Genomic DNA, 12,520 nt, shown 5'->3' on the forward strand with positions numbered 1-12,520 from the left:
ATGGATTCACATGTGAATTCTACCAAACATTTAAAGAACAATTAGCCCCAATGTTATATAAATTATTTGAAAAAATAGGGGATGAAGGAGTCCTACCAAACTCCTTTTATGACACAGACATGATACTGATACCTAAACCAGGTAGATCGAAAACTGAGAAAGAAAATTATAGACCAATCTCCTTAATGAATATTGATGCTAAAATCTTAAATAAGATATTAGCAAAAAGACTTCAGAAAATCATCTCCAGGATAATACACTATGATCAAGTAAGATTTATTCCAGGAATGCAGGGCTGGTTTAATATTAGGAAAACTATTAATATAATTGACCATATTAATAATCAAATTAATAAGAACCATATGATCATCTCAATAGATGCAGAAAAAGCATTTGACAAAATCCAACATCCATTCCTACTAAAAACTCTTGAGAGTATAGGAATAAATGGACTATTCCTTAGAATAATCAGGAGCATATATTTAAGACCTTCAGTAAGCATAATATGCAATAGAAATAAACTGCAACCTTTCCCAGTAAGATCAGGAGTGAAACAAGCTTGCCCACTATCACCATTACTATTCAATATAGTACTAGAAACGCTAGCCTCGGCAATAAGAGCCAAGAAAGAGATTCAAGGAATTAGAGTCGGAAATGAGGAAATCAAACTATCACTTTTTGCAGATGACATGATGGTATACTTGGAGAACCCCAAAGACTCTGCTAAAAAGCTACTAGAAATAATTCAAAATTTCAGCAAAGTGGCAGGATACAAAATAAATCCACATAAATCCTCGGCATTTTTATATATCACTAACAAAATGCAACAGCAAGAGATACAAAGAGAAATTCCATTCCAAACAAATGTTGAGAGTATAAAGTATTTGGGAATCCATCTACCAAAGAAAAGTCAGGAATTATATGAGAAAAATTACAAAACACTTACCACAAAAATAAAATCAGATTTAAATAATTGGAAAGACATTCAGTGCTCTTGGATAGGCCAAGCGAATATAATAAAGATGACAATACTCCCCAAACTAATCTATTTATTTAGTGCTATACCAATCAGACTCCCAAGAAACTATTTCAATGACCTAGAAAAAATAACAACAAAATTCATATGGAAGAATAAAAGGTCGAGAATTGCAAGGGAACTAATGAAAAAAAAACTCAGAGGAAGGTGGTCTAAGTGTACCTGATCTAAAGCTATATTATATAGCAGCAGTCACCAAAACCATTTGGTATTGGCTAAGAAATAGACCGGTAGATCAGTGGAACAGATTAGATACAAAGGACAAAAAAGGGTACATATATAGCAACCTAATCTTTGACAAACCCAAAGATACCAATATTAGGGATAAAAATTCATTATTCGGAAAAAACTGTTGGGAAAACTGGAAATTAGTATGGCAGAAATTAGATATGGATCCACACTTAACACCATATACCAAGATAAGATCAAAATGGGTCCATGATTTAGGCATAAAGAGGGAGATAATAAATAGATTAGAGGAACAGAGGATAATCTACCTCTCAGACCTGTGGAGGAGAAAGGAATTTATGACCAGAGGAGAACTAGAGACCATTATTGATCACAAAATAGAAGATTTTGATTACATCAAACTAAAAAGTTTCTGTACAAACAATACTAATGCAAACAAGATTAGAAGGGAAGTAACAAATTGGGAAAATATTTTTTAAAACAAAGGTTCTGACAAAGGTCTCATTTCCAAAATATATAGAGAACTGACCCTAATTTATAAGAAACCGAACCATTCTCCAATTGATAAATGGTCAAAGGATATGAACAGACAATTCTCAGATGAAGAAATTGAAACTATATCCACTCACATGAAAGAGTGTTCCAAATCACTATTGATTAGAGAAATGCAAATTAAGAGAACTCTGAGATACCACTACACACCTGTCAGATTGGCTAAGATGACAGGAACAAATAATGATGAATGTTGGAGGGGATGTGGGGAAACTGGGGCACTAATACATTGCTTGTGGAGTTGCGAAATAATCCAGCCATTCTGGAGAGCAATCTGGAATTATGCCCAAAAAGTTATCAAACTGTGCATACCCTTTGACCCAGCAGCGTTACTACTGGGCTTATATCCCAAAGAAATACTAAAGAGCGGAAAGAGACATATATGTGCCAAAATGTTTGTGGCAGCTCTTTTTGTAGTAGCTAGAAACTGGAAGATGAATGGATGTCCATCAGTTGGAGAATGGTTGGGTAAATTATAGTATATGAAGGTTATGGAATATTATTGCTCTGTAAGAAATGACCAGCAGGAGGAATACAGAGAGGCCTGGAGAGACTTAAATCAACTGATGCTGAGTGAAATGAGCAGAACCAGAAGATCACTGTACACTTCAACAACAATACTGTATGAGGATGTATTCTGATGGAAGTGGAAATCTTCAACATAAAGAAAAACCAACTCACTTCCAGTTGATCAGTGATGGACAGAGGTAGCTACACCCAGAGAAGAAACACTGGGAAGTGAATGTAAATTGTTAGCACTAATATCTGTCTGCCCAGGTTGCATGTACCTTCGGAATCTAATGTTTATTGTGCAACAAGAAAATGATATTCACACACATGTATTGTTTCTAGACTATATTGTAACACATGTAAAATGTATGGGATTGCCTGTCATCGGGGGGAGGGAATAGAGGGACGGGGGGATAATTTGGAAAAATGAATACAAGGGATAATATTATTAAAAATATATATATAATAAAAATTATTAAGTTAAAAAAAAAAAAAAGAATGATCTCCCATCATCTTTTGACTCAAATCTATAAAGTTAAGCTATATGGAATGATGCTGATTTAAGTCCATTCAATTCCTCCTAAAAAAGCATTGGGTTTACAGTTATATTTATAAAATTATATAATAAAAATTTAGAGCTGTAAGCAACCTTAAAAATCATCACAAGTGACCAACTAATTTATAGATGAGGAAACTAATTGCTGGAAAGGTTAAAGGTCAAAAATCACATGACAGCATAGGACAGAAAAGGAATTTGAATACAGGTCATATTATTTTAAATAGAGAGTTCTTCTGTATCATGTTGCCCTCTATTTCTTTTCATTTTTAGTCCATACCTAATTAACCCTTGTCATTGCCAAGAGAAATATGATATGACTAGGAACACAGGAGAGATTCTGGCAATGAGCATGAAAGGCCAGCCTATGTCTAATTTGAAAATAGAAATTTTCCTTTGATATCCCCATTTTTTCTGATCTTTACTGATGCTCTCTATTCATCCTATTCATTCATGTTCCTTGGACATTTAGGGATAACTATCCTTATATTGACTCAATACCTGCCCTGCCTTCCCCAATTCTACAAGAAGAGGAAACTGTTTTAGAAGAAAGAGCACTGAATTTGAAATCAGAAGAATTGGGTTTAGATTCCACCACTGTTAACTAAATATGGGATTCATGAATGATGGAATTTATTATTTATTTAGGATTAAATAAAAGACTATAGTCAAATTGGGAATATACATAGATTAGACTTATTTAGGACTGAAACTTTGGTCAAAAGGAAATTTTTGTGTCCTCAAACTAAAGCTAATTTTCATAGACTGAGGAGCAAATGAAAATCCATAGCAAAATTTATCTGAAAGTACTTGAGTGTCACCATAGAATTCTAGTTTACAATACAAACTAAAATGGTCAAACCCTTCATCTTCTTCCCAATATAAACTTTGATACAGTGACTACAAGAACAAAAATATTGCCTATTTATCTTGTATAGGATCTTCTTCCTTAAGTCATCCCTCTTCAAGTTCTGGCCATATCAGCCAGAAGCTCAGAATTTAAGCAATAAAAGAGATTGACAGAATCCTAATCTCAGACTTGGATGGAGTCTTAGTGGCCAATTAATCAATCAAATCCATAAAATCAATCTCCTCAATATCACCCAAGGATAGATCCATATTCACCACTGGTAATGCTAGGGAGAAGAAATCAATGTCCTGAGGCAGTATCCACCTACTCCTGTAACATGCTGTTGTCTCCAGAAGATGCCTATCGCTCTCTGGGAGGAGATTTGCTGTGTCAACTCAAATCTCTTGGACAGATTCTTCTTCCAGTAGAGAATCTTTGTCTCCAGACAGTTGCCGTTAACTCTGATCCAGAGAAGTGATTTCCCTTCCTGCAGAGAGCTGACTCAACTCTGGCCTAGAGCAGAGACTGACTTTTTCCTCCAGGGCTGCCCTCTTTATCCTCCCAGAGAATGGGCGTGGGATAATGTAGGGCTTCTGGGAAGAAGTACTTCAACCAATGAACTTGCTCCTCCTAAGCATGCAAGCTCTTCCCCAGGAATTCACAAGTCAAACTCCCAGGAAAGGCTGGAACTAGAAAATTGTTAAGTATTGACTTAGCACTTAGTAAGAACCTATCATCTCATTATCTCATTAGCACTTAGTAAGAACCTAACATACTCCCACCTTTTAACTTTAGATAACACTAGCTTTGAGGTTTTTTCTTCCTTATATCAACCTAAAACTTACCTACCTAAATCTTCACTCTTCTCTTAGTTTTGGCCTCCAGGGCTAAACAGAAAATTCCTCTTCCATATGACAGACCACTCTTCAGATATTTGAAGGGCCTTATAAAGTTTTCTCTTCTCCAAAACCAAGAATTTCTTCAATCCTCATATGGTATCATTTCAAGTCCCTTTAGTACTTCTCTCCATCCTTTAGATGGTCTACAATTTATCACAATCTATGTTAGAACGTGATGCCTAGAGGTAGACATGATGTTCCAAAAGTTGTTCAGGAAGAGTATAACACTCTCTCCTTCAGGACTGGGACAGGGAAAATTTTTTTAAAATAACACTAAGCTCACAACAGCTTCACTATCTGCTTCATCATGAAAGACTGTTTTTCACAGGACCATTGCATTTCTTTAAGAGTACAATAGATTATTGATCCCAAATGTAAAAATTTTATCTCTATTAATTTGACATTTGTTTGACTCAGATTATCATTTTAATCTATTGAGATGTTTTCTAAATCCAATCTCTGTCATGAAGCATATTGTCGTCATGAAACATATTATTGATCCCTAATTTTGTATAATCTGTTATTTTCCAGGATTTGTAAATGAAAAATATCCCCCAATGTCTTGTCATATTAGAATGACAAGACCTAGGCATGTTTCTGCCTATTTCCAACACGCTGACAAAGACAAATATGGAATCAAGAACTGTGTAGGATTTTTGCTTCATTGTCTTATTTTCCATTAAATTTCACATATCTCTCCCTACTTAGAAAATCTTCAGGTGGGAAGATTTTGGGAAGATGGCAGAGTAGGTTGATAAATTCAAGATCTTCAGATTTCCCCCACATATAGAACACATTTTTGCCTCAGGATCAATCTAGACTATTGAAAAATCAAGAAGATTTGGGGCAGAACAGGGCTCTTCCTGATAAAATTCAACAAGATCTGAAAAAAATTCCCAGGCTGGGATTAATTTGTATGAAGTGCACACACCTCTTGGACAGCTCTCAGACAAACACCAGTGATGCTATAAGAGACATAGAAGTAACAAAACAGATTATAAAGAATGAGAAAATAGAACAGAATGTGAAACATCTTGTAAGAAAAATTACAAAACTGGAGAATAGTTAAGAAGAGAAATCATAAGAATAACCTGAAAGTTGTGGCCAAAAAGAGAACCTTGATACAATAATGCAGGAAATAATCTAACAAAATTGTCCTGGAGTAATAGAACATGAAAGGAAAGAAGAAATAGAAAAATTCCACCTATAACCATCTTAATGAGATCCATTGTGGAAAACACACAGGAATGTTATTGCCAAATTTCAAAACTCCAATATCAAAGGGAAACGTTTTCAAGAAAAAAAAGGGAAAAAAACAATTCAAATATACTGGAGCTACAATTAGAATTGTTCACCATCTGCAATAAAAGGCCATGGGTCTTGGAATCATATCTACCTACAATCAAAAGAACTAGGCCTGAGATAAAAAATATCATGTAAACAAAATTATTCATAATATTGAATGAGAAAAAATGGACATTTAACAAACTTGCAGATTTTCAGGACTTTTAAAATAAGAAAGAAGGGAGGAGAAAGCAAGCAAACAACAAAAAGTTGCAATTACTATGCTGTGATCCATATTCAGTCCCAACAGTATTCTTTCTGGATGGAAATGTTTCTTTCCACCACAAGTCTGTTGGAATTGTCCTGAATCATCTCATTGTTGAAAAGAGCTAAGTATATCACAACTGATCAACACATAATTTTGTTGCTCCTTTGTACAATGCCCTCTTAATTATAATCACTTCATTTAGCATCAATTCATGTAAGTCTCTCCAGACCTTTCTGAAATCATCCTGCTGATGGTTTCTTATAGAACAATAATATTTTATAATATACATATACCATAACTAGTTAAGCCATTCCCCAACTGATGGGCATCCTCTCAATTTCCAATTCCTTATCACTATAAAAAGACTGCTACAAACATTTTTGCACATATAGCCTCTTTTCCCTTTTGTATGATCTCTTTGGGATACAGATTCAGTAGAGACACTGCTTTGGACAAAGGTCCATATTGCTTTCTCATTGTTTGGATAGTTCACAACACCATCAATATATTCGTGTTTTCCCACATCTCTTCCACCATTCATCATTATCTTTTCCTGCCATCTTAGCCAATTTCAAAATATGTAGTGGTAGCTCAAATTGCCTTAATTTGAAATTCTCGGATCAATAGTGATTTAAAGCATTTTTTTTCATGTGAATGGAAATGATTTTAATTTCTTTATTGAAAAATTGTCTTCATATCCGTTGATCATTTATCAATTGGAGAAAGGCATGAATTCTTATAAATTTGAGTCAATTTTCTATGTATTTTAGAAACGAGGCCTTTATCAGAACTCTTGAATGTAAATTTGCTTCCCAGTTAACTGCTTCCGTTCTAATACTGACTGCCTTGGTTTTATTGTACAAAAGCTTTTTAATTTAATATAATCAAAACTATCCATTTTGCATTTCACAAAGTACTCCAATTATTCTTTGGCCACAAATCCCTTCTTTCTCCACAGATCTGTGAGTTAAACCTCATTTTTTCTTCTAATTTGCTTATAGTATCACTCTTTATGCTTAAAAATAGAACTCATTTTAACCTTATCTTGGGATAAGGTATAAAGTGTGAGTCAAAGCTTAATTTCTACCATAAAAATTTCCAATTTTCCCAGGCAATTTTTGTCACATAGTGAGTTTTTATGCCAGAACCTGGGATTTTGAGGTTTATCAAATACTAGCTTACTATAGTCATTACTTAATATGTCTTGTGAATCTAACCTATTCCACTGATTGACAACTTTATTTCTTAGTCAGTACGAAAGAGTTTTGATGATTGCTGCTTTTTAATATAGCTTTGTGTCTAGTATAGCTAGGCCATCTTCATTTGCATTTTTTTCCATTAATTCCCTTGAAATTCTTGACTTTGATGTAGTCAATTATCTGAATAGTTTTGTTTTTTTTTTATAATATTCAAGCAGCCCTGAATTCATGGTATAAATCCTACTTGGTCATGGTGTTGTCATATTAAATTTAAGGGGGTTTGCACAAAGGAAATGTATCCAAGATTAAAAAGAAGTAGAAAACTTGGAGAAAAATTTTTTACAATTTCTCAGATAAAAACTCCATATCTCAAATATCCAGAAGACTGAATCAAATTTATAGGAATATGAGTCATTCACCAGTTTATAAATTATCAGATGATATGAACAGGCAATTTCCAGAAGAATAAAATAAAAATATCTATAGTCATGTGAAAAATATTCTATATCACTATTAATTAGGGGAAAACAAATTAAAACAACTCTGAGGTACCACTTCATAACTAACATGTTATTAAATATGACAGAAAAGGAAAGTGTCAAATACTGAAGGGAATATGGAAAAACAGGAACACTAACACATTGCTGATGGAGTTGTGAATTCGTCCAAACAATCTGGAGAATAATTTGTAACCATACCCAAAGGGCTACAAATTTGAGCATATATCCTATGATCTAGCAATAGTGTTGTTAAGTCTATATCTCGAAAAACAAATTTAGAACAAATTTCTCGAGAAACAAATAAATCTAAATGAGATTCTATCATATTTGACAAGAAAATAATTTATTATCCAGTCTTTTTTTCATTTGCAGCTGTTTCCATTACAACCATAAAAGTTTTCAGGACTTTGTTTATTGAGTTTCTTGCAAAGATTTCTTTAAACTTATATGGCTTTTTGTCCATACATTTTTAGCATTTTATTAAAATATATTGTTCATATTTCTGACTTTCCATAAGATTTTACATAATGAGTTTCCATTCTTTTACATAATGATCTATTTTGAATAAGCTTCAATGAAATTGTTATAATTAGAATAAAAGTATATGGTTGATTCAAAATTAGATCATTTATGATACTAGTAACATATCCTTGATTAGATTCTATGTATAATTCAAGTGGTGATTACTGCTCTATAGATAGTTTTAAAGGAAATACCAAATAAGCTTGGAGCATTTTGGAAAATTTTCATCTTTGTAAGGTGAAAGTCTACTTTGAAATGCATAGACTAGAATAAGGTAAGTGGATGGTGAGAAGAACACTTTATTTCTTCCTATTATAGATTAAATCTCATCATAAGAGGCCAAAAAGACCTCTGTTTTATTCTGTTTTATTCTAGTTTTTGCCATGTAAACTTGAGCATGAATCACCCAAAAAGAAATTAATTGGAAAAAATCATCCAGTTTAGAGAAAGAATGGATTTCTTATGAAATCCTATTGATGTAGATTTGGGAAAGAACTTTAATTATCAGGTAAGGATTAAGAATCAAGAATATTTACATATAGCATCCATTTTTAGTGTATAATGAAATTACACCATTGCACAATTAAATATAATGAAGAAAATTATTTATGTCTTTTCTATAGAACATTCCAGATACAATAGCATTATGTTATTAACAAAATAATGTTACTCTAAAAGACACAATCTCTGTGTGGCCTGAAAAAAATGATTACTAATCCCTGAACATAAAGTATAACCTACAAATCAGATAGAAATTAACATCTATCTTTATTAAAGTATATTTTGTCATGAAAATTCTTATAAGTTGACCCAAAACTCTTAATGCAGCTATAACTTTTTTTCTGCAAGATTTGCTTGAAACTCAATAAAACTTTTTGATCATCTTATACAAACAAAATAAATAAGCATTATAAAGTTTTGGGACAACATTTTTAATGCAAGGAAAGAAAATATACAAGATATTCATTTGAGACAATGGAAAAGTGTCAGAAACATGTTTTGACACACTGAGGTAGTATGAGAATCAGCTTCAGAATAGAAGAGGTTATCAATATGGCTCCAATAATGTTGACATCTACAAGGCATATGGTGCCCAGCCTGAAATTTAAATATATTCTTCACATATTAATTAGAATCTTAGGAAATTTTCTTAAAATTCACTAACTGGCTGCTCAGTCTCTTCACTGCCACTTTTATGTCTTTGTTCCTGAATGCATAAATGGAAGGATTTAAGATAGGGGTAATAATAAAATCAACAATAGCAAGAAACTTATCCACTGGCATTGTAGGGAATGGCCACACATAGACAAAAATGCATGGGCCAAAGAAGAGGATTACTACACTGATATGAGCTGACAAAGTAGAGAGAGCCTTGGATAATCCAACAGAGGAATGTTTTTGAACAGTGACCAAAATATAAATATAAGAAATGAACAAGAGTAATACAGTGCCAATGGAGATGAAGCCACTGTTGCCAGTGACAATGAACTCCAACTTATCAGTGTCTATGCAAGCCAATTTGATGAAACGAGGAAGGTCACAATAAAAACTATCAATTTCATTAGGGCCACAAAAGGGCAAATTTACCACAAAAGCCAACTGGGTCAATGAGTGTATGAGACCAATAGCCCAAGAAGACATTTGGAGAAAAATGCATGTTCTTGGTTTCATAATAGTCAGATAGTGAAGAGGCTTACATATAGCTACATATCTATCAAAGGCCATGGAAATGAGTAGCACCATCTCAGTTCCTCCCATGAAATGAATAAAGAATATTTGAGTGATACAGCCTTGAAATGATATAGTTTTGTGTTCATAGAAAAGGTCAGAAATCATCTTGGGAACTACAACGGTGGAGAGACACATGTCAATAAAGGAGAGATTAGCCAATAGAAAATACATTGGACACTGTAGTTGAGGATCAGAAGTCACTGTGAGTACAATGAGGAGGTTTCCCAACACAATGGCAACATAAAAGATGGAGGAGAAAGCTAAAAGAAGATGCTGCATGGACCAAGATCTAAAAATTCCCAAAAACACAAACTCTGACACCATTGAACAATTCATTCATCAGCCTGATTGCAATAAATGGTACCTGGAAGGAAGAAAATAAGGAAGAAATCAGAACATTTGTATTACAAAAGTGTTTCATATTAAATTTTTAATATTTCACAGAGTGTATGAAGTTGAGGAGGCAGAACCAAAATGCTGGAACAACAGAAAAAAATACAATGAACTCTCCTGCAAAATTCAAAGACAGATATAGAAAAGTTCCTAATTGAATCTTGATGTGATATAACCAAGAAAAACTCACAATGAAATTTTATTTTGCTAATATTGTCAGATGCAGAAAGAGTATGTAGACAATAGCTATATTAGCCAGGAGTGCTGAGCACAGAACACATCAAAACAGAGATACCTGATATATAGACTCATTTCAGGGAATTACAAAGGTAACAGATGCCCACTATTCAATCCAGGTCCCAAATATATGGGAAATGAGAAGAAATTCAAACTATGAATGGAGTTAGTTCCTTGGAAAGGGGCTCTAGTCGATAGTTACTAATAGAGAAACAAATTTAAAAGTAAATAACCATAGTGATTTTCAGATGCCAGTATCACAACACAATCTCATTTTTACCAATTAGCCCACCCTGCAGAGTAATAAACAAGGTTAGAATACCAGAAAAAAGAAAAGTTTATAATTCTATCACTTTTAACCAGTTGATTTTTATAGATAGATGATAAGGGCTGAATCTAGGAATGGTTTTCTATAATGTGCTGTTGTCTCCAGACACTGCCGATCGCTCTCTGGGAAGAGATCTGCTGTGTCAACTCAAATCTCTCAGACAGATTCTTCTTCCTGTAGTGAACCATTGTCTCCAGACAGTTGCTGTTAACTCTTGTCCAGAGAAGTGACTTCCCTTCCTACAGAGAGCCCTGTCAAACCTGATGTAGTGCAGAGTCTTCTCCTCTTTCTGGAGTGCTGTCCTCTTTTATCCTCCCAGAGAATGGGCGTGGGATAATGCAAGGGCTTCTGGGAAGAACCACTTCAACCAATGAGCTTGCTCCTCCCAAGCACTCAAGCTCTTCCTTAGGAATTCACAAGTCAAACTACCAGGAAAGGCCAGAACTAGAGAATTGTTAAGTACCGACTTAGCCTTAGTAAGAACCTAATATCTCATTATTTCATTAGCACTTAGTAAGAACCTAACAATTTTCTGTCAGAACCAAACCCAAATAAAAACCTTGCAGAGCTCAAACCAGGCGGGATCAATCAGACTTTGCTCTGGTTCAGACCACATTGAGAACTCCTAAATTTTGTATATCCTCAGGTTAAGCTGTCCCTGAAATCTTCAAACAAAAATCAGTACTCTCTAGAAAATTTTAATAGCACCAACAAGACCTTCCATCCAAAAAGCAGGGATTGAAAAGTGAGATAGAAGAATAACCAAAAAAATAATAATAATAACACCATAAAAAGCTAATTTAGTAATAGAGACACAAAAGACATAAATGCAGTATAGAATGTCAGCAAAATATGTAAGAGCAAGGGGGAGCGAGGGAGGGAGTGAAGGAGGAAGAGATAGTGCTGAAGTACAACTTCAAATAAATCCCTGAAGTGATGAAGAAAGAATTTTTGAAAGAGATGAAAAGATATGTATATTGATTAAATAAAAATATTGATTAAATAAAAATGCTACTTTACTATAAGAATGAGGTAACTAATTGTTTGAAAAATTTGGGTATATTTGCACAAGTTATGGATACTGAAATGATCAGAACCAAGAAAATATTGTATACAATAAGAATATTTTTTAAGAATAACTTAGAGTGAATAAATTATTTTGAATAATACAAAAATCCAAATTCACTACAAAGGACCCATGAAATGAGAAGCTATTTGAATTCAGAGAAATAAGTACTAAATAAAAGTATGCATAAAATGATTTTACATAGACAAACATGCATACATATATCTATTAATAGTAATCTCTAGAGTGGGGAGGAAGAAAGAAAAAAGGGGAGGAAGAGTTACATGATAAGTTTATTACATATTTAAGAAGAATACAAAGTTATACATAATAGATTTGCAATGTCATGTGCAATCATCTTTATTCTTATGTTATGGAAATGTTTAATTTATTTTAATTA

At 33.5% G+C, this 12,520-nt stretch overlaps 1 protein-coding gene across 1 annotated transcript; it reads right to left on the bottom strand.

Moving 5' to 3' along the window:
- Positions 1–9,502: 9,502 nt before the first annotated feature.
- On the bottom strand, positions 9,503–10,432 carry LOC141553434 (olfactory receptor 4F6-like). The gene has a single exon (XM_074285097.1). It carries the CDS (start codon positions 10,430–10,432, stop codon positions 9,503–9,505), a length of 930 nt encoding a protein of 309 aa, XP_074141198.1.
- Positions 10,433–12,520: the final 2,088 nt, after the last annotated feature.

Source organism: Sminthopsis crassicaudata, chromosome 2 (assembly GCF_048593235.1).
Source record: "Sminthopsis crassicaudata isolate SCR6 chromosome 2, ASM4859323v1, whole genome shotgun sequence".
In the NCBI taxonomy this organism is placed as follows: Eukaryota; Metazoa; Chordata; class Mammalia; order Dasyuromorphia; family Dasyuridae; genus Sminthopsis; species Sminthopsis crassicaudata.

Coding starts and splice junctions, on each gene's coding strand:
- LOC141553434 (XM_074285097.1), bottom strand. CDS start 10,432: ATGAATTGTTCAATGGTGTCAGAGTTTGTGTTTTTGGGAATTTTTAGA.